General features: G+C 39.4%; 1 protein-coding gene across 1 annotated transcript; it reads left to right on the top strand.

Annotated features, from left to right (window-relative positions):
- The first annotated feature begins 656 nt into the window (after positions 1-656).
- On the top strand, positions 657-16493 carry TNMD (tenomodulin). Its single transcript, XM_072815927.1, has 7 exons — positions 657-856; positions 1021-1152; positions 10623-10763; positions 10972-11073; positions 13828-13981; positions 15650-15816; positions 16112-16493. Exons 1-7 carry the CDS (start codon positions 809-811, stop codon positions 16319-16321), a joined length of 954 nt encoding a protein of 317 aa, XP_072672028.1. The 5' UTR covers positions 657-808; the 3' UTR covers positions 16322-16493.
- Positions 16494-16805: the final 312 nt, after the last annotated feature.

Here is a 16805-nt window from a genome sequence, read left to right as displayed (position 1 = left end):
TAATCTTTTAATCCTATTTTTTAAAGATTTTATTTATTTATTCATGAAAGACACACAGAGAGAGAGAGAGAGAGAGAGAGAGAGAGAGAGAGAGAGAGGCAGAGACACAGGCAGAAGGAGAAGCAGGCTCCATGCAGGGAGCCGACGGGGGACTCGATCCCAGGACTCCAGGATCACGCCCTGGGCTGAAGGCGGCACTAAACCGCTGAGCCACCTGGGCTGCCCTTTTGATCCTATTTTTAATTATAATTAGTTGAGTACATATTGATCTCAGTCCTCAAAGGGCTTTATCATAATAGAGGAGACAGTACCTTACTCATTTCTGAATCTCTGACACCAAGTTCAGTGCCTGACATTTAATATTCCTGCAAAAAATATTTGTTAAAATAAATGGGATTGAAATCAGGACTTCATTCCTTTTTTGTTTTGTTTGCTTATTTCTGGAGTGTGCAGCATGTGTTGCCACTGATATTTTAAGTTCATGGTGAAAAATCATTTCAATGTGTCCTAGGCTTGGTCCCCTTCCAAACCAACCCCCAGGACAATAGTTTTCATTATAACCTTCTGTCTTTGCCATTCTGGATGGAATTCTTTGTACAGAAGTTATATACATATATGGGTATATCTATGTAACAAATCGCAGCACAGGAGCCCCCTGGGCTCCCTCAGGCTCTGGAATGACATATTTGAGCCATATAAATTCAGCTTCTCCTCTGGCATCTGTTAGCTGACTCACTTGCAACTCCACCTCAGCAGTGGTCTCTCAGTCCTCTCAAAGTAGGAAAAGAGTACTGTGTGCTGAGAGAGCATGGCAAAGAATCCTCCAGAGAACTGTGAGGACTGTCACATTCTAAATGTAAGTTGATTCATATTTTTCCCTTTTGAGCATAAGCATGGTTTCATGGATTTATTGTATTGCAATGTGAACATTAGAAAGTGAAATCAAAGGTGATTTTGAATTATGGCTTGCTATTTTAAGAGCTATTGTGTATTGTTTTATTCTCTCTGTTCTTTGCTTAGGCAGAAGCTTTTAAATCCAAGAAGATATGTAAATCACTTAAGATTTGTGGATTGGTGTTTGGTATCCTGGCTCTAACTCTAATTGTCCTGTTTTGGGGGGGCAAGCACTTCTGGCCGGAGACACCCAAAAAAGTAAGTAAATGCACTTTATTATCTAATGCTTCTGTTTTCAGTTTGATTGAATTTAGTGCTTTACATGTATATTACTCTGAAAATGAAAATCATTAAGTCCCTTTTGCATATATTTTCTGGTAGTATGAAAAACTGAATCAATATTTTGCTTTCTTTTATTTGCCTAATTATTTTGGTAAGGGAAAAATATATTTTCTGTATTTTAGTTAGTAATGATAGGAGTCGAATTACCCACTCTTTTATAATGATTGGCTTTAAGAAGTTAAGACTCCTCCTAGAAGCAAAATTTTTACTGTAAGAAAAAATACTTTTCATCTTTCTTTCAATTATTTGGGCAGAAACTGATGGAAAAGTAATTATTCCACCACATAAGAAGAAATCACCAGAAATGGTAGCAAAGGATTTTCAGGGATTATGTTTCTGACTTAATGCATCTGCTCTGAGGTCAGGCAGCAAACTTCTTTTCAGAAGAAGCAATTTTTATATCTGACTTCACATGTTTTTATGACTTAAAAACACTAGAGCTTTTCAGCTCCTCACCAGCCACAATCGTCACTGACCCACTGAGATTATAATACCACAAGGTTGAAACAAAGGACACCAAGTCATTAATCACAGGTATCTCAGAAAGCTTCTAATATCATTCATTCATTTGGTATACCTGGCTGGCCACTGTAGTTGATATTAGTGTACCTTAATATTATTATTACTCCAGACTCACACACAACGGGCAAGTTTAGATGTGACCCAAAGAAAATCATAGTTCCTTCATGCTCACAATTTCTATTTAAGAGAGAAGTAATAAATATGCAAGCTACAAGGTGTGCAGATGGTTTTCTGTCTTTGCCACATTTTTTTTTCTCTGCATGTAGGTTGTTGTTACTTTTGCTATTAATTGGTTACCATGAGATGCTCATTTCTATTTGATAACAGATGTAGGAAGAGAAAGGCATATATCCAGGAGGAAGAATGAGAGACAAGAAGAAAATGGGTTGGCATGGACTACTGGGAGCCAAAGGAGTGATAGGAGCAGAGAGGAAAGAATATGGATTGATGAAAAAGGAGAGGCAGGGGAGAGAAAATAGAAAATTAACTGGACAAGTGTCCAAAAGAAAACAGAAATAAGACATAGTTACCCTTGGATTCTTCACTTCTATTGCTATATCCACTTTCATTTAGTCCCAGAGGCTATCTTAGCAAGTTTAAATAGGAAGGAGAGAGATTCCTGAGGGGTGGCTTAGCGGGTTCATCGCCTGCCTTTGGCCCAGAGCGTGATCCCGGGGTCCTGGGATTGAGTCCTGTGTCAGGCTCCCTGCAGGGAGCCTGCTTCTCTCTCTGCCTATGTCTCTGCCTCTCTCTCTGTGTCTCTCATGAACAAATAAATAAAAATCTTAAAAAAAAATAAATAGGAAGGAAAATGAAAAAGCAGAGCAGCCCATCTTGATTATTTTCCTATTTATTTACACCTTGTTCCAGAAAGGATTTCAAGCATCAACTAATGCCTATAGCCGTTTCTCTCTCTCTCTCTCCCTCTCTCTCTCTCTCTCTCTCTCCTTATCCCTTGCATTGTGCCCTGTTTCTTAACTACTTTCTGTTCACATATCTTTCTAGAGAAGCCACCTATAGTCAAGCTATCACAGTGGGCAAAGAAATAGAGATCAAGAAGGAAACAGCAAATGAATAAAAGTGCCAAAATGCATTCCAGTCCAATTCTGTTACCACTTAGCTAATTCCCTAGGTGATGTTTTGTCCCACAAATTGAATATTAGATCCATTTGACAATTATAGGTGAGTTAAAGGACAATAAACCCTTTTGTTCTCCATGGCCATAATGTACTTAACTGAGTGTGGTAAATAGCTAGCCCTTTGACCACCTGTACAAGCCTAACTAAACATGGGGCCAGATGGCCTTTCTTGTTTTATTGTAGCTGTTGGTACTGCAAATGCTATTTTGAAAGAGTTTATGTGTTTTTCTAAACTTCCTATGTTATTTGCCTTGGTATAACTATAAATGACTAAGTAAGACCTTGCTTTTATCTTGCAAGGTGCCAAACTCTTTAACAGGGCCCATGATTCCCTCTGCTTCCATATTTATCATCTTTACATCTCACTTCAGTTCTCTTTTTAATGCATTAGAAGGAAAAATCCTGTGATTCCTCAAACAAAAAGTAAAACCTTGTCAGCGTATGCATAGAAGAGGTGGGGTATGCTACCAAATAAAGTTGACCAAGAATCAGGTCTGCCATGAAGTAATTCATCATGGGATGTGCTTTTCAGGAAAGGATTCTGAGAAATGAACAAAATTATTGTGAAGCAATCTGGTAAAAGACAATAGCTGTCTCCTAGGTCAACTTTTCCCACCGTGAACAAAGGTTATTTATTCTCCATTCCAATGGGGAGTTGTAATTTATTGTCTTTGATATTTAAGTCCTGGCCTTCACCACAAGACCAGGCTGGGTCCATTGCAAACTAAGGAACAAGGTGGAGATGTGAATGCTTCACTCAGTCTACCACTACCTTCAATTTCCATACAGATCCCAAGAGACCATCTATTTTTCCAATGACTAAGACTGTCAATAAGCCTGCCTCAGAGCTGACTTATGAATCCTAGGAAGAGAAAAGTAGTCGGATTAGTCTTGGAAGAAAATTTGCAAAGGAAAAGAATCCAGGCATCTTGCACAAATTAAAGACTTCCCTTAAGAGTATGGCCTAGCAACAAATAACAGCAGATTAAAATCCAGGCTCTTCTGGACTTTCCTTTATTAGCCTATGGGATCTGTGGGGACCATTGGGCCCTTGGTGGACAGAATTGTTGATGTGGTTGTGCTTATGGATGGAGTGATTTGTCTGCTCTCTTGGGGCTTCCTTCAAGCTTTTAGTGTTTGTTCCTCTAGCCTTCATCATATCTCCTTTTCATTCTGGTTTTTTGTTGGACATTAGTTTATAGTGAACAGTATTTACATAACATCTCACATCTGGTGTTGACATTTCCATGCCAGTAAGTCGTTCCTCTCCTTCCATTACCTCCCACCTTGGTGTGTACAAAAGATGAAGATTCTTGAGCCCAAAGTGGGAATAAGCCATGATAGATTCCCTCTCCTCACCTCAGGTATGAGGACACATGCATGTATGCATATGCACATGCATACACACTCATACACACATTCAAAAAGAGAAATCCATCAAAATGAAGAGAAACACGAGGAATTAACTCTGAGAGAGCTGCTGCCATCCCTTAAAGGCTACAGACCCCTAACCCACAACCACATATAGGAACCACTTGAGCTGAATGAAAGCCAGACCATCAAATTCTGTATTCGGTTTTCTCAATCCAGCAGAAGGGACCTATTTGGTTCCAGAGATTTTGAGAGTGCATCACAATGAGGCTCCACCTCCAGGCAATGACTGCTCAGGGATTTTTTTTTTTAAAGATTTTATTTATTTATTAATGAGAGACACACAGAGAGAGAGAGGCAGAGACAGAGGCAGAGGGAGAAGCAGGCTCCATGCAGGGAGCCCGACGCAGGACTGGATTCGGGGACTCCAGGATCACGCCCTGAGCTGAAGGCAGCGCTAAACCACTGAGCCACCCGGGCTGCCCTGCTCAGGGATTTTTGAAGCCAATTCCCTAGAGAAACATTCTTCCTCAAACCTCCCTTCATTACACATTTAACTTGAAACAAAAGCCGACTCTCCAGCTAATTAATCCAACATGGAGAAAATAAGTCATAAAAATACCGGCCATTAAAACAACAATTTATAGATGCAGCACAGACCTTGTAACCTATCCCCTCCAATCCTTTGAAGAATGAGGCAGAAGGATGATAAATTAAATAAATGAAATTCTGTCCTTCCTGCCATATCCAGGAACTGCCTGGTGACCTTAGTGCTCTTTAGAAACCATAATTCCTAGGGCCCACACAACAATCAACAAATTACTGGGGCATCCTCATAGCTCCTATATACTACCAGGATGAGAAGTGGTAGGGATAGGTGGGCATCCTTCTACCCTCCCCACCAATTCAACTCAATAATCATTAAAATAGCCTCACCCAGGATTGCAAGCCCCAAATCATTATGGACTGAAAATTCTTTGCTTGGAAAAAATACTTTCTTGCTAAATCTCGATATAGCTTTCTTGTGTCTATTTCTCTAATGCTAACATTGGTCAGAGACCCACTTTCTTCTTTTATTCCTCTTCTAGGCACATAATTTTTTTAAATGAAATGTATGAACCTTATTTGAATCCTGATTGGAACAAATCAACTATTAAAGAAATTTTTTTAAAGACTTTATTTATTTATTTATTCATGAGAGACACAGAAAGAGAGAGGCAGAGACACAGGCAGAGGGAGAAGCAGGCTCCACGCAGAAAGCCTGACGTGGGACTTGATCCCAGGCCTCGAGGATCAGGCCCTGGGTTGAAGGAGGCGCTAAATCGCTGAGCCACCCGGGCTGCCCTAGGCACATAATTGATACAACTCTCCTTCCTGAGTTCCCTGGGCTTTCCTACACAGCAGTTTGGTGGGTAAAATGTGGATCTGGAGAAATATTCATACCCTCAAGGAAAAAGAGTTGTAGCTGAAATCTCTTTAGCAGAGGGACTGAGCTTCACCAGATGTTGCCACATCAGCATTTTAAAAAAGAAGATTTATCTTCATTTTATTTTCCTCCCAAACCATTGCAGGAGCAAAGTCCACCCTTATACAGACAGCAACTCTCACTGGACCAGCTCTTGCTCTGGCCTATCAAGAGGCAGCACCAATTATGTATACCAGGACTCTGGCTACTGTGGGCACATTCTTATTCAGTCCCTTCATTCTCCTAAGGCAGCATTTGCTGAGCAACTTACATGTCACCAGCAAGGAAAATAAAGCTCTCTTTTAGAGGCTGAGAGTGGGATTGGGGCTCTGTAGGGAAAGCAGCCCAGGTGATCAACAAGTACTAGCAGTCTGATCATCAACCTAAGAGGTGTCAGCCCAAATCGAAGCAGAACTAATTTTGTTAACTATTCAATATTGGACCTGGCAAGAAGTGGGAGTTAAATATGGGAACTGAACCTCCAGAGAAATTTGATGACTTGCCCAAGGTCAAACAGCTTTTAAGTGGCAGAGTTGAGGCTAGGACTAGAACCTGGTCTAAGGATTCTTTCTATTATTCTTAACGTTGCATTTAAGAACACGGGGTGGCAGGGATAGTGGGTATGGGAAAACTTCCCAGCCAGCTTGAGTCTGTTGATGAAAGAAATGTTTTTTTCTTGTTGAAAAAGAATGTCTGTGCTGCTTATGCCAATTTTTTTCAGGGCTGAGAACTGGTGATTGAAGATGCAGAAGTCCAACTTTGCATAAGAAACAATCTGTCTGCTCTGTGTTGGTAAAGAAATACCCAGAGGCCCTTTAATTCCCACAGGCTAGGTTGATAATAAAATGGTACAATGCATTCTCTTCCCTTCCTTCCAGACTAACACCTGCCAGCCAGCTATTCTGAGCATGTATTTACCTTTGGAGAGTGTACCTCATAAACTGTAAAGGATGAAGATGGAGAGAAGAGCAGCTAGGTTAATCACAGGCTTCAGGAAGCAAACCTAAGCTAAATGTCCTCAAAATCCTTTTAGGAATGGCTAAAAGGTATTTGTCCCCAAAATAGATCCATCACACTGAGGTCTGAGGCAATATTACTTTTTATAAAAAGCTTTCTTTTTAAATCTCAGAGATTGCCACAAATTGAGGCAAAAAAAAAACAGGGAAAATTGTGAAAGCGGGATGTTAAGGCTCATTTGCTACCTGAATGGAGGATTCAACTGGATTAAGGAAAGAATTTCTGGGTAGGGAAGAGAAATGATTTTGGTTTTATTCCATGTTTTCTCAGTGTGGTCTTCTTACATCTCTCACTGCCTCAACTTAACCATATATTCACTTCTGAGTCATATTCCACTCCATAGGTTTCCCTATCTCATTCCAGTGTTCTGGTCCCTAGTTAAGACAAGCCCTATGTGTGGGTTAAATAGGAACCTATTTGAGTGATGCAGGAAGAATGCCCTTGCCTCCAAAATATCTCTTATTCCTGATGTCATTGTGCTTAAAATCCATCATTAGTAATTCATTCTTTGAGTTAATTATTGCACTCATTTTTTTAAGCGACCAATACCCATCACTATCATCTTGGTATGAAATCATTTGTCAAATTGATTTCTTCTTGGACATAAAGGAGCACCATGAGATTCCTACATGTCTAGACAGTAGACAGAGGGATAGAGAGAGGTGAAAAGAAGGGGAAAGACTAGGAGGATACAAAGTGAATAGGATATGAAAAGAACAAGGTTCCCTAGAAACACCAATGATTAACTTTCCCTATTTGCCAATTTGACAGAAGTGTACTCCTTCTCACACCCTGTCCTTGCTCTGTCCTTCTTGAAGTAAAGCTGAGTTAAGGAACAGTGTGAGATAAGCTACTGAGAGTCCAGTCATACCTCTCTCAGGCCAGTTATCCTATCTCTTCTTTAGTTTGTTCCTAGAAAGGACAGTTTAAACCTTTTATTCCTTCATCACCAGAAAGACCCTCAGCCCCTGAGCCAATGAGCTTAATAGACAGAAAAGTATTTCTGAGGCCAAAGGCATGAGCTCAGTCTTCATATGGGCCAGTGGAGCTTGCATAGCAATTATCCAGGCAATATACTCCACAGGGACCTGGGCGAGACAGTATGTCTGGATTTGCTCAAACCCATCCCCAAACAGTCCAAAGTGGGCCACCGGCATCATCTTCCTAGACAAGGACAGTCTGTTCCTAAAGGACACCTTTGATAGTAGAATTCCATCTGGGTGAATATATAGCTTTCCACCCCCACCGCCCATCCAGAATTCACACATATGTGAAGTCATTCTGATCTCACCCCATTGAGTAGCCTATCACTGCTAAAAATAAGCCAATAACCTGGGTTAGTGAATACAATCAGAATGGACCCCTGCTCCCCTAACAAAACAAAAACCCAAACAAAACAAAACAGAAAACCTCTTTGAAAGAATGTTGACAGTAATCAAGATCTGCTGAGCTTGGCAGTTTCCAATAGTTTTCATCTAGCAAGGTGTCCAAGTAAAGTGCATTGCCAACAGTGCAGGAAAACTCATTCCACAGAAGTACACTGAAATTCTAAATGTCATCGGTATGGTTCCATAGTCTTCTACCAATGATTGAAAATACAGCCTGTACTTTTTCTTTTGCACAGGTAGGCAGCATTCCAACATCCCCTAGTCTCTAACCTTATTTTTCCATGCCATAATCCATCAGTGGTGCTACTGGTGAAACAAACACCCCACCCCACCCCCAATGACTGGTAGTGCTGACATTTGTCTCAACAATGGATAGTATTTCTAAAGAAATTCCTTCCTGTTAGATCTGACAAGACCGGATTTGAAGTAAATGCCTCTGTCCTCTACTTAGGTCAGGCCAACTGAGAGTTCAATTTGTTGCCACAGGTAGAAGTTTCTCAAACTGGCTGCAGAGCTGGAATTGAGGACATATTTATAACTAGAAGCAAATAACAAGCTTAAAGGAATTTGTTTGCTGTCACAAACCAAGCGAGACTTCCTGAGTTAACTCTGTAGTTGCTGGAAGGTTGTAAATACCATTTTCCCTCCCCTTTTAAAGTATGGTCTCTTAAAAGACCTTGTCAATGTTCAAAATGTCTCTTTATGAAGATAAGATTTTGTCATTGGTGGGAAAAACTTATGTTACATACTTAATAATTGAGTACACTCAAATTGACTTAGGCACTGACCCTGTCTAAGACACTGCAGGTGTCTACAAAGAGGTAAATGACATTGTCTTTTCCTATTCAGCAGCTACATTGACTTTCCACATTGGAAGTAACATTGTTTCTACAAACCCTTCCAACTTGTTTCTCTACTTGAGCTGGGGAAAATTTGACCAGGTTAAACTAACATTCAGTTGCAGACATTAGCAGACATTAAAAACAATCCTGCCCAGTACCAGCTCTAAAAGCTTTCATCCGGAGCCATATGATTAGAAATCAACCTTGGCTCTCTATATTACTTGTTTTAGGGGGATTTCAGTTTACCAAATTTTTTTCCTAAGGAAAAATGAATATGAAAAAACTTGATAGGGGGATCTCTGGGTGGCTCAGCGGTTTAGACCCTGCCTTTGGCACAGAGCATGATCCTGGAGTCCCGGGATCAGGTCCCATGTCAGGTTCCCTGCATGGAGCCTATTTCTCCCTCTAACTGTGTCTCTGCCTCTCTCTCTCTCTCTCTCTCTCTCTCTGTCTCTCATGAATAAATAAATAAAATCTTTTTTAAAAAAGGAATAAGACAGGGTTGTCCACTCTGACCATGTTATAAAAAAAAAAAGAAAAAAAAAACTTGATAGCATAAGGCATCCTAACAACAGGGATAAGACAGATTTCCACATGGCACCATCAGGTCGGGCTTGGTTTGTGACAGATAGTGAGTTACTTTAGGTTTGTTATTTGCCTCCAGCTACAAATGTGTCATCAGTTATAGGTAATGGGCTTACTCTTAAACTGGGACACTTGATGAGACTGGTCCTCTTGGTCCTAAGAAAAAAATGTCACTTTTAGAGGGCTAGAGAGAGTCTAGAATTTTGCAGCAACCACTCAAGAATGACCTGATAAGAAGCCCTGCCTAGGCACTATTCTTGGAAGATACCATATAACTTAGTGCAGGGCACTTGACACAGTTGTTGAATTCTATACACAGGAGAACTTGAAGCCAACTGAATTAGGTTTGGAAAACAGAACTCAGGAATAAACTGAGTGGGTTTGATTAGCCCATAAAAGAGAAGGTCAGGGAAGGCAATAAATGATTCCTGAAGTTGAAAGGGGAGAGAGGAAGCAATTGAGGTCAGGGTAAGACTGTTACCTAATATTGACCAAGGAGAATGGTCTTTAGATTCTAAAAAAGACAGGCTCAAAATTATTGAGGCAATATTAAAGCCCTCCTTATCTAAGGATATAAAGAACAATACCTAAGCATTTTAAGTGTGTTAAAATCTCTTTCTTAGCCCCAGTGAATTTCAAGAGGAGAGAGGGGTGAACACAGAGCACTTGAAAGGGAAGTGGTAACTTAAGGCAGCCGCATCAGTTTTATGTGATCCCTCTGTTTAACATAAGGGGAAAATAATTTAGAGGCTGGTTTGAAAAATATCATTCGCTATTTTGTCAAGGCTGCCAAGAAAACTGTTGGAATTTTAGTGATTACTTCAGCAACTTAGGCTGAATACAAAACACTGGCTCTGAAGGGATTCCCCATATCAGCTCCAGTGCCAAAATGCACCTCACTTTAATCTTGAGTCTCAGAGAAATCCCAATGGTAAACTGCTGAAATGGCACCTCACCACAAAAGCTCCAGAAAAAGGTGCCCCAGATATTATTCAATTAAAGTGTCTTATGAAGGGACATACCGAGTATCTTAGCTTGGTTTCCTCTGTTCTTCCAGACATATGACATGGAGCACACTTTCTACAGCAATGGAGAGAAGAAGAAGATTTACATGGAAATTGATCCTGTGACCAGAACTGAAATATTCAGAAGTGGAAATGGCACTGATGAAACATTGGAAGTACATGACTTTAAAAATGTAAGTTGGATATTCCACTCTGCAAGGATTCCCACTTAAAATATTAGAACAATTGAGTCAAGTTATAAATAGTCTTTAGCCTCCACTTAATTTATAAAACAAAGCTTTCCTTTGAATTCAAATTTTGCCATCCTGAGGCCTTAACAGATCATGGAACTCATTAACTTTGGCTATTTCAGGAAGGTTTTTTTTTTTTGTCTGTTTATAGGGTTACACTGGCATCTACTTTGTAGGTCTTCAAAAATGCTTCATCAAAACTCAGATTAAAGTGATTCCTGAATTTTCTGAACCAGAGGAGGAAATAGATGAGGTATGTAAGAATATTAGTAGTGGTAGGAAAACTCTTAATTTATTGGGTGTTAATTATGTGCCAGATACGTACTAAATGCTTTACTCTATTTGAGTCTCACAAGGACACTATAGGTAGGCACTATCATTATCCTCATTTTCCCATGAGGAAACTAGCTTCAAAACCAAGTGATGTGCCCAATTTCACAAAGTGAGGAGCAGAGTGGGATCTTGCACTCAGGACTTTCAAAAAACTAAATTTCATGCTGTTAGATGTAACACTATACTTTTATACCTGGGTATCTATTAACATTACGTACCTTTGCTTTCAAACCAAAGATTTCTAATAAGAGAGGTAAGCCAGAGGAACATAAACAATCCTGCTTAAAGATAAAGTCTTAAAAACAAAAGTCCCAAGGCCACCCGAAATCCTTGCCACTTTTATCACACTGTGCATTCACCTATTTTAAAGATTCCAGTTCATTCACCTGACCATTGTATGCTGGGATCTAACGGAATAATCTGCATTTAGCCTCACTTGGAAAGGCAAAAGCAGAGAAGTGAGAATTACAGTGTAATACAAATTCTCTGAAAACAAACTGCCAGGCCAAGATAAGATAACCTAAGTTATCTTATTTAGTAATTGCTGGTGCACCAGCAATTACTAAATGGCCCCCAAAAGCCTAGTGGGAGATGAAGGATTATGGCCTAAAACAGAGCCATCACCAAAGCCCTTGAGGCTCTTAATGTTTCCCTGATCTTCTGTCTGTAACTATAGTATGTTGCTATCAGTGAAGCAATAAGGGGAACCTTAGCTAAGGCTAGATTGTGGCAGCATATTCCCACTGTAGTCAGGAAGAAACAAATATTTGTTTGGTTTGTTTGGTTTTTAGTGTTGAACTGGCAAATCTAAAATGAAATTATGGCAATGGCACAGTGGCCTTTCTATATACTGTAAAGACCTCTTTCTTCTGTCTCTCCCATTCTTTTTACTGTTTTCCTACACAGTACTTTCCACTTTAATTCTCAACTACCCATTTATCTTTTGCTTTTGCTTTTCTTATTGGGGGGCGGGGGGTTGAGGTGAAATAGGAAGGACTTTATCCTTGCCTTTACCCAAGTCTCAGAGCTATCATTGGCTCCCCCAAACATGACACTGGTCTCCTTATGGCCAATTACAGACCCTTGTTACTAGAATTTCCAAGAAAAAGAAGCAGCTTTCCCAAAGATGATGCTGTGCTCTCAAGGCCTCTGGTAATGAAAAACTTTGGAAATTTTTTTTAAATAAGCATAAATTCAATGCATCTGAGGAACAGAACAACTTCTAGGGTATTAGGAATTACTGCAGGAGGCAAGGATAAGATGAAAGGAGAATCGATAGGATTAAAAGGTACTATATGCTGCTTTTTACATAAAATAATGTAAACATTTGAATAGGTCCAGCCAGCAATGAAACTCTGAACTAAAACAACAGGATTTATTTTTCTTACAAAGATATAGGCAAAGGCCCGTGAGATCTCATTTTGACCCTAATTTATTCTTCAATTAATTTTGCCATATCTTTTAAAAAACATAAGTATTTATCTTGTGATAGTGAGATTACTTTATCTTCAAGAAAATCCTTTTATATATGTATATATATTATACATATATATACATATATGTATATATACATATATATATTCAGGCTACAGATTTTTTTATGAAATAAGTTTGCAGTTCTGGATGACAAAACCCCTCTTATTCTGTACTTTTCACCACTGTATCTATGGTTTGCACATGCTAAACATGCAGAGCAGTTATATAAATAGCCCTGATTTTGCTAACAAAGCTAGTCAGCATATCAACCTCATTTTCTACAGTCCCTTCCAATGCATCCCAAGGTCTTTACAGACTCAAGGGCAAGGAAGCTAAGATTTGAGAGTTTTAAATGACTAGGGGAAAATTATACAAAACCATATTTCAAAGAACAAATAAAAACACAGAACCCATAAAGCTAGAAAGAAACAAAAAAGAAAAGTAAAAGCCTTATTAAGAGAAGGGGGAAATGTCAAGGCCCAAAAGATAAGTAAGAAGTAGGTATACAAGATAACTACTTACAGTACAAGAAACTAAAGAGAAGGCCGTTCTTGATACTACAAGAAAGACTATCTAAAGAAAAAAACTCTTCGAGATAAACTCTAAGCATCTAGAATGAAAGGAGTAAAATAGCGGTAAGGCCAGTGAAGTCACAAGCTGGAGACTTGACTTTAAGATATCTTTTACTAAAACTACCCACCATTAACAAGCAAATCTTGTAAAACCCAAATATAAGGTTCAGTTGCTATTTAATTAATCTCACCAGCTTGGATTGTAAGAGTTTTTCCAGCTTGAGATCAAATCCTACTTGTAATCTTAGCTGTAAACGTGGCAGGCACAACATCCATTTAAAAAGCAAAAACAAATGTAAATCACTCACGGTTCCAGAAGCTCAATTAAAACATACATGGCCCAGTGGGAGGCCCAGAAAATGATGGATAGCCTTTCTAGCTGTGAGTGAAATGGTAGCAGAAAAAAACTGTTATGGTGAGCAGCCTTACTGTTAGACCCAAGAGACAGATCAGTTATTAACTCTCCCAAGGGCACCTACTCTATGCACATACTGAGCTAGTTCACTGGCAGCCCTGGGATTGGAATTGTTATTCAGACTCAAAAGAGTGTATTCCAGTATCCCATAATGTCTCACTCATCTTATTAATTTCTCTGCCTATCCCTACACTGAACTTACTTCTCTCAGAATGAAGAAATCACCACAACTTTTTTTGAACAGTCTGTGATTTGGGTCCCAGCAGAAAAGCCTATTGAAAATCGAGACTTTCTGAAAAATTCCAAAATTCTGGAAATTTGTGATAATGTGACCATGTATTGGATCAATCCCACTCTAATAGCAGGTATGGCCTCCTTCTTTCTTCTCCTCCTCTTTCTTCTACTCTTTCTAAATTTAGTAACAGGTTAATATTCCCATCATTTAGAGACTACATTTCTAGGAAAACAAATGATCAGCTTATATCTTCTTCGATCAAACTGTATATGCTGACTGCCAAGGGAAGAAGAAATTTTTCACAGCCAAGTTATAAATCAGATAAATTAATGCTGACAAGCTTTTAAATATCTCAGCAAAGGTAATGCCACCCTAATGTGACTAGCGATAGCAAAAACTGATCTTTCTTTGCACATCTACATTTATTACAGTCAGGATACCAAAGTATTGCTCAAACCACTGCGTACCCAAACCCAAGAACAGAAGAGAGAAGAGCCAAAACAATGTTCTGTTGTCTCAAGAATGATTCTGTGTGTCAAATGGCAGCATTCTCTCTGGAAGATAGAACAGTCACTATAATACAAATTTCTCTGTGGCTGTTTTAGGAATCACTATGAAAGTAATTGAAGACTAAAGGTCTAGAGTTGAAGAGTCCAGCTCTAAGCTTCCAGTCAGTTCATAGAAGAGGCAAAGGCCTCTGGATGCCTTATTTTGCCCAGCTAACACAGACTTTGGCCTCTTTTATTCTGGACAGAATAGATTACTCTATTACTCAACAGAGGCCACTCTAACCAATGCAGGCATCTACTGGTACTCTTTGGCAGCTTAAAAAAAAAGTAACTAAATGCACTGTGATATTCTGGATTGGATGCTAGAACATCTGCTTCAGTATTCTTTTTCTAAAAGACATTAGTGGAAATAATGATGAAATCTGAATAAAGTCTGTAGTTTACTTAATAGTATTGTATCAATACCAATTTCTTACTTTTCATAATTGTACCATGGTTATGTAAGATGCTACTGTTAGAGGAAACTACCTAAAGGTAGATAGGAACTCAGTACTATCTTTGCAACTCTACTGTAAATGTAAGATTTTTTATAAATAGAAAGTTTTTTTAAAAGAATTTAAGACAGGAAAGAGAGGGGAGAAAGGGAGGAAGACAGAGGGCACCAAATCAAATCCAGCAACCAAAAAATATTTACTGAGCCCCCAGCATAAGTAAAATCTTTGGGAGAGATGCCTAAGTCCACTGTCCTCATTTTTTTTAAAAAAAGAATTTATTTATTTATTTATTTATTTATTTATTTATTTATTTATTTATTAAGAGAGCGAGTACTCGTGCAGGAACTGAGGGAGGGGCAGAGGGAAAGAAGAGAGAGAATCCCAAGCAGACTCCACACCCAGTGTGGAGCAGGGCTGGATCCCAAGATTCTGTGATCATAATCCCAGCGGGAACCAAGAGTCTAACACCCAACTGACTGAGCCACCCAGGCACCTACCCCCCACCCACCTTGCTGTCCTCATTTTTAAAATTAGGATGCTAGTAAGGCAAAGCAGTAAGTGATGCCAAATGAGCAGGGAATAGGTCTGTGTACATGGGAATAGTCAGATTTGTTTTGGGAAATCTCTTTAAAATTATAGCTGAAGGAGTTCAGAAAAGTGGTTCGTGCTTGCCTAAATGATGGCAGTGAGAAGACACAATGAAAATCTCTATTCCCAATGCCATAACTCCAAGCACTTCTCTCAGAAACCATTTGCAAAGCAGGGTGAATCACTACTTTGTGTTTATTGCCTTAGTTTCAGAGTTACAAGACTTTGAGGAAGATGGTGAAGATCTTCACTTTCCTACCAATGAAAAAAAAGGTATTGAACAAAACGAGCAGTGGGTGGTCCCCCAAGTGAAGATGGAAAAGATCCGCCACACCAGACAAGCAAGTGAGGAAGAACTTCCAATAAATGATTATGTAAGTTACGTTCATGTTACTCTTGTTAGAGGGATAGCAAAGAGCCCTCAAAAAACTCACCACCCCTTAGATCAAAGTCATTAAAAGGAGAAGGGTCGTTGTTTTAACAAAAAAATATTTAAGAAACTTGGAATCCCTAGGCGGCTCATTCGTAATCAATTCTGATCAATCTTGATCAGACAGGAATTTAACTTCTCACCAGTCCCCAGCTCATGTAGTCTTATAGTCCTTCCCTGCTTGGTGGGCCTCTTCTTGGTGAACCTTCCCCTCCAACCCCAGTTTATTCTTCTTTCAGACTGAAAATGGACTAGAATTTGATCCCATGCTGGATGAGAGAGGTTATTGTTGTATTTACTGCCGTCGAGGCAACCGCTACTGCCGCCGCGTCTGTGAACCTTTACTAGGTTACTACCCGTATCCATACTGCTATCAAGGAGGGCGGGTTATCTGTCGTGTCATCATGCCTTGCAACTGGTGGGTAGCCCGCATGCTGGGGAGGGTCTAAGGGCAAGTTTGAGCTCAAGTGCTTAAACTTCTGCAGCAAACATATAATAAATGCATGCTATCCAATGAATTTCTGCCTATGAGGCATTTGGTTCCTAGTAGCCAGTACTCCAGAATTACTTGTAGGTAATTCCTCTCTTCATGTTCTAATAAACTTCTACATCATCATCAAAGGCCTGATTGCTGCTGAACACACTGGGTAAGTGTTTGCTAAGAATATTTCCTGCAACTAAAATGGAGCAGATCTGTCTAACATGGACAGCAATGATGGAAACTTGTATCAGGTTTGGGGAGTGAGAAAGGGCAAAGCATAAGGATTTTCAAATACCATAGTTTACTATGCTGTATTGAGAAAGTGGAAATGAGGGGCTGATGATAAAATGTCCCCATAAATGATGCATAAAAATTTGTCCTTTTGTGCATAACCCCGAAGTTTAATTATCTGAGAGACATATTGTGGTCTTGCTCAAGCATCTGTTAAGCTG

The sequence above is a fragment of the Canis lupus genome, chromosome X (assembly GCF_048164855.1).
Source record: "Canis lupus baileyi chromosome X, mCanLup2.hap1, whole genome shotgun sequence".
In the NCBI taxonomy this organism is placed as follows: Eukaryota; Metazoa; Chordata; class Mammalia; order Carnivora; family Canidae; genus Canis; species Canis lupus.
Note: the sequence above shows the minus strand (reverse complement) of the source record. Positions and strands in the feature narration are given on the sequence as shown.

What these genes read in the sequence shown, in the direction of transcription:
- TNMD (XM_072815927.1), top strand. Translation starts at nt 809, where the DNA reads ATGGCAAAGAATCCTCCAGAGAACTGTGAGGACTGTCACATTCTAAAT. An exon ending in CAGAGGAGGAAATAGATGAG is followed by an intron (nt 11,074 to 13,827) that starts GTATGTAAGAAT and finishes TACTTCTCTCAG; the next exon opens with AATGAAGAAATCACCACAAC. An exon ending in AACTTCCAATAAATGATTAT is followed by an intron (nt 15,817 to 16,111) that starts GTAAGTTACGTT and finishes TTCTTCTTTCAG; the next exon opens with ACTGAAAATGGACTAGAATT.